The 3,618-nt window shown below is 42.6% G+C and overlaps 1 protein-coding gene across 1 annotated transcript; it reads left to right on the plus strand.

Annotated features, from left to right (window-relative positions):
• Positions 1–925: 925 nt before the first annotated feature.
• On the plus strand, positions 926–3,213 carry LOC105044904 (NAC domain-containing protein 2). The gene is given in 4 exon segments (XM_010922987.4): positions 926–1,204; positions 1,362–1,559; positions 1,562–1,662; positions 2,315–3,213. Coding segments are annotated over 4 exon segments (1,020 nt in total). The 5' UTR covers positions 926–1,044; the 3' UTR covers positions 2,876–3,213.
• The last annotated feature ends 405 nt before the right edge of the window (positions 3,214–3,618 follow it).

Here is a 3,618-nt window from a genome sequence, read left to right on the forward strand (position 1 = left end):
TGTATATTGTACTGTTACATCCACGTGTCATATTTGACGTTGTGCATGTGAATGTTTTATGTTCCATGCAAGTGATCAGAGTGATCGATACTCATCACCACGTGGCACCGTGACACACGATCTTAAAATTTTGTGCCGTTTTGTGCGAACGAAACTTAAATGGTTATCCCCCAAAATATCCAACTAGCCTAACTCGCGTGCTCAAATGAATTGAATCGGCGAAAAAAAAAGACGAAAAGAGAGAATAAAAATAGTACGCTGAATTAATAAAAAAAAGTCTATTTTTTAGACAACTAACTCGGTTGTCTTGTAGGGGAAGAGTCAACCTTCGCTTTTGGCTCATCGATTGATGGGGACCAACCAATCAGGGGCGCTCCTCGGATGCACTCGTCCAAACCGCGGCCTCCAATTTTCCCAGTGGAGTGTCGTGCTTAACTTCTGACCGTCTACAGTAGCTCCATTGATCGGATGGTTCAGATCGACCGGTCGGGGGAAAAATCCTGGCCGCCGGACAGTCCAGATAAGCATCCAAGACCAGAGTCCGACCAACCACGTTGATCGCAGATAATTAACCATCTCAAACAGTAGCATCAGCACGGTAGATCTTAGTGCAGTGTACCATATTACGTGGACGGCCACGATTATCCATTCTACTCATTAACTTGTCCAGATCGGCAACCAACTCTGGGTCGACACGTGTCCCTACACCTGGGAGATGACGTCATCAAAGAGTAGTCATCTTCCCCACTATCTCTTACCCTTCCCCTGCGAAACGTGGGGTATGGGAACGCAGCGATAACCACGAATCCCTCGTGTTAACCCAACACGGCCCCTAAACAAATTCAACAATCCCGTTCTTGTCCAAAGTCCCAGCTTCCACTACACGACAAAATTCTGCAACTATTAAAGCATCCCCCACCCATCTCTCCCAAAAATTTCAATCCCCCCTTCTCCCTCTTCTCCCACGTTCCAACCTTTTTATGCTTCTCACCCAGACTGAGATAGAAGAAGGAGCCACCCAAACCCTTCATTGTCTCTGAAGCCATGTCCAACCCCACGTCGCTTCCACCCGGCTTTCGCTTCCATCCGACCGACGAAGAACTCATCCTTCACTACCTGAAGAATCGAGCAGCGTCGGTGCCGTGCCCAGTTTCGATCATCGCCGAGGTCGATATCTACAAGTTTGATCCATGGGATCTTCCTGGTTAGTGTCTTAGCAGCAGTAGCTGTCCAAGTGCGACATGTGTTGCACACTAGCTTCTCTCTCTCTCTTTTTTTTTTTTTTTTTTTTTTTTTTAATATCATGATTATATGATTGCATGGTTTGGTAGTTTATGAATATTCTTAAATATTTGTTTCAGCTAAGGCGATGTTTGGGGATCGAGAGTGGTACTTCTTTAGTCCGAGGGACCGTAAGTACCCGAACGGGATAAGGCCAAACCGGGCAGCTGCATCTGGGTATTGGAAGGCAACTGGGACTGATAAGCCGATCCATACGAGCAAAGGGAATGAGAATATTGGTGTTAAGAAGGCCTTGGTGTTCTACAAGGGTAGGCCACCTAAGGATTGAAGACCAACTGGATCATGCATGAGTACCGCCTTGCTGAAGCTCAGAACAGCAACAGCTACAAGCCTATGAAGTTTGGAGACTCTTCCATGAGGGTAAGGAAGTGATCTTGTCCCAGAGAACCCTTCTTTTTTCTCTTGTTCTTTCTTTTCTGCTGTAGTAATTCCAAGATATTTTCTTTCTTTGCATAAAGTCTAAACCATGAGTCTTGGCCTTTGGGATTGTTATTGACAAAACAGCCCTTACAGGTTAAAGAAAATGAGGCGTGGATGTCCTTCCAGATGTAGATCGCACAAAAACACCCTTCACTTGATTAACTAGATTGGAATTATTGTCACGTCCAATGCTTTTTAACCCGCCATGTTATTGAATAAATACACTAACATGTCGATATGAACTCAACCATATTTTTTTTTCAATTTGGGTTTGATGAAAAGGACTTCAAGTGATGCTTCGCATCAGTTATTGACTAAAATACCAGTCGGTGTATTACAGATAAGTTTCATCGATTAAGCGCAATATTCCAGCCCACCTACCACTAGGACTGAGACTGTTTTAGTTTAGAGGGTTGTTGTTGTTATAATTATAATTATAATTATAATCATTATAATTATTATTATTTATTGTTGATTATCTTTAACTTCATATAGATGCATGCTCAGAATAATTACTGCAACTCTTTTGTTTTATACTTGCAAACTTCAATCATATCAATTGATATATACTTCTGCTTCTCTCCATTTGCAGTTGGATGACTGGGTCCTTTGTCGAATCTACAAGAAGAGCCACCATCTCCCGTCGGTTCCAACACCAATGGATCGAGAGCAAGAAGACTCGGGCATCGAAGACAGCTACTACTCAAACTTAACAAACATCACGCCACAAAACCCTCTAAGACTACATAAGTCTTCCTCTATATCTGAATTGCTTGAGGACTACTCTTCACTCTCACATCTATTTGACAACCTGCCTGAAATACCCGGATCATCAGACCATGCTTACATTATGCCTCAGCCAAGTTCAAACCAACTCTTCATTAACAGCAGTGGCAGGTACAACTTAGTTCAGCAGCTCCCCCAAGCAGAACCCACTGCTCCAAACGCTGAAAACTATTTAAAGCGCCAGAGAATGTCGGACATTTACTCAGAGGAGAACAATGGGTTGTTTTACCCATCAAAGAAACGCAATGATTCATTCATTTACACCAACTTCTCCAATCAGTTTGATAGCCCTCAGTGCAGCATGCTAAACCAGCCATTCTTCAGTAGTCAGCAAATATTACTGAATTCTCACCTGGGATTGCACTGAACTCGGACCCGTTACACTTGCATAAATCACGGATACAAAGTCGGAAGGAAAGAACAGAAAACATCGTTTTGTTAGGAAGATGGGCCACTTTTTTTTTTTCAGAAACTTTGCCTTGTGTCAAGAGGTTGGGTTCAGAGATCCAATAGGAAGCGCGGAGTGGTATCAAAGGGGATGACTTAGGGACAGCCTGGTGCTAGATGGACTCGGTAAAATGACCAAATTATTTATGAGAATGTACGGGGTGAATTAGAGGACTGGTCTTGTCGACATCATGTGGTTCGAATGGATTGCATGACTTTTTTCTTTTTTTCTAATAAAGTCAGAAGATGTTTACGTCCCGATTGCATGCCTCACTGCAGCCAATGGCGTGAGAGATTTTTTTTTTTTGGTCTATTAGTAGTTGATATGTTTGGATGTAGTACACGGTACAATAAATGTGGTTGAATGAATGTGTGGCCATTCTTGTCCGGAGAAGCTGATGATGGGGCTTTTCCCTTTGTTGGATACTGAGAGATAGGGATAGGTTCATATCCCCTGAACACAAACAGGCAAACGGATATACACGGATGCAAAAACACATAAACACAAACTGTCAATGTGAGAGAGAAAGAGAGAGAGGGTGACTCCAAGTCATCAGTGTGCAAGCTTGTCAGTCTATTCTTCCTCTTCTAAACTTAATAAAAGAGACCAAAAAATCAAGAAGTAATAATTTCTGCCAGAACATTTTATTTTCTTTCTTCATA

Source organism: Elaeis guineensis, chromosome 5, assembly GCF_000442705.2.
Source record: "Elaeis guineensis isolate ETL-2024a chromosome 5, EG11, whole genome shotgun sequence".
NCBI classification, from domain to species: domain Eukaryota; kingdom Viridiplantae; phylum Streptophyta; class Magnoliopsida; order Arecales; family Arecaceae; genus Elaeis; species Elaeis guineensis.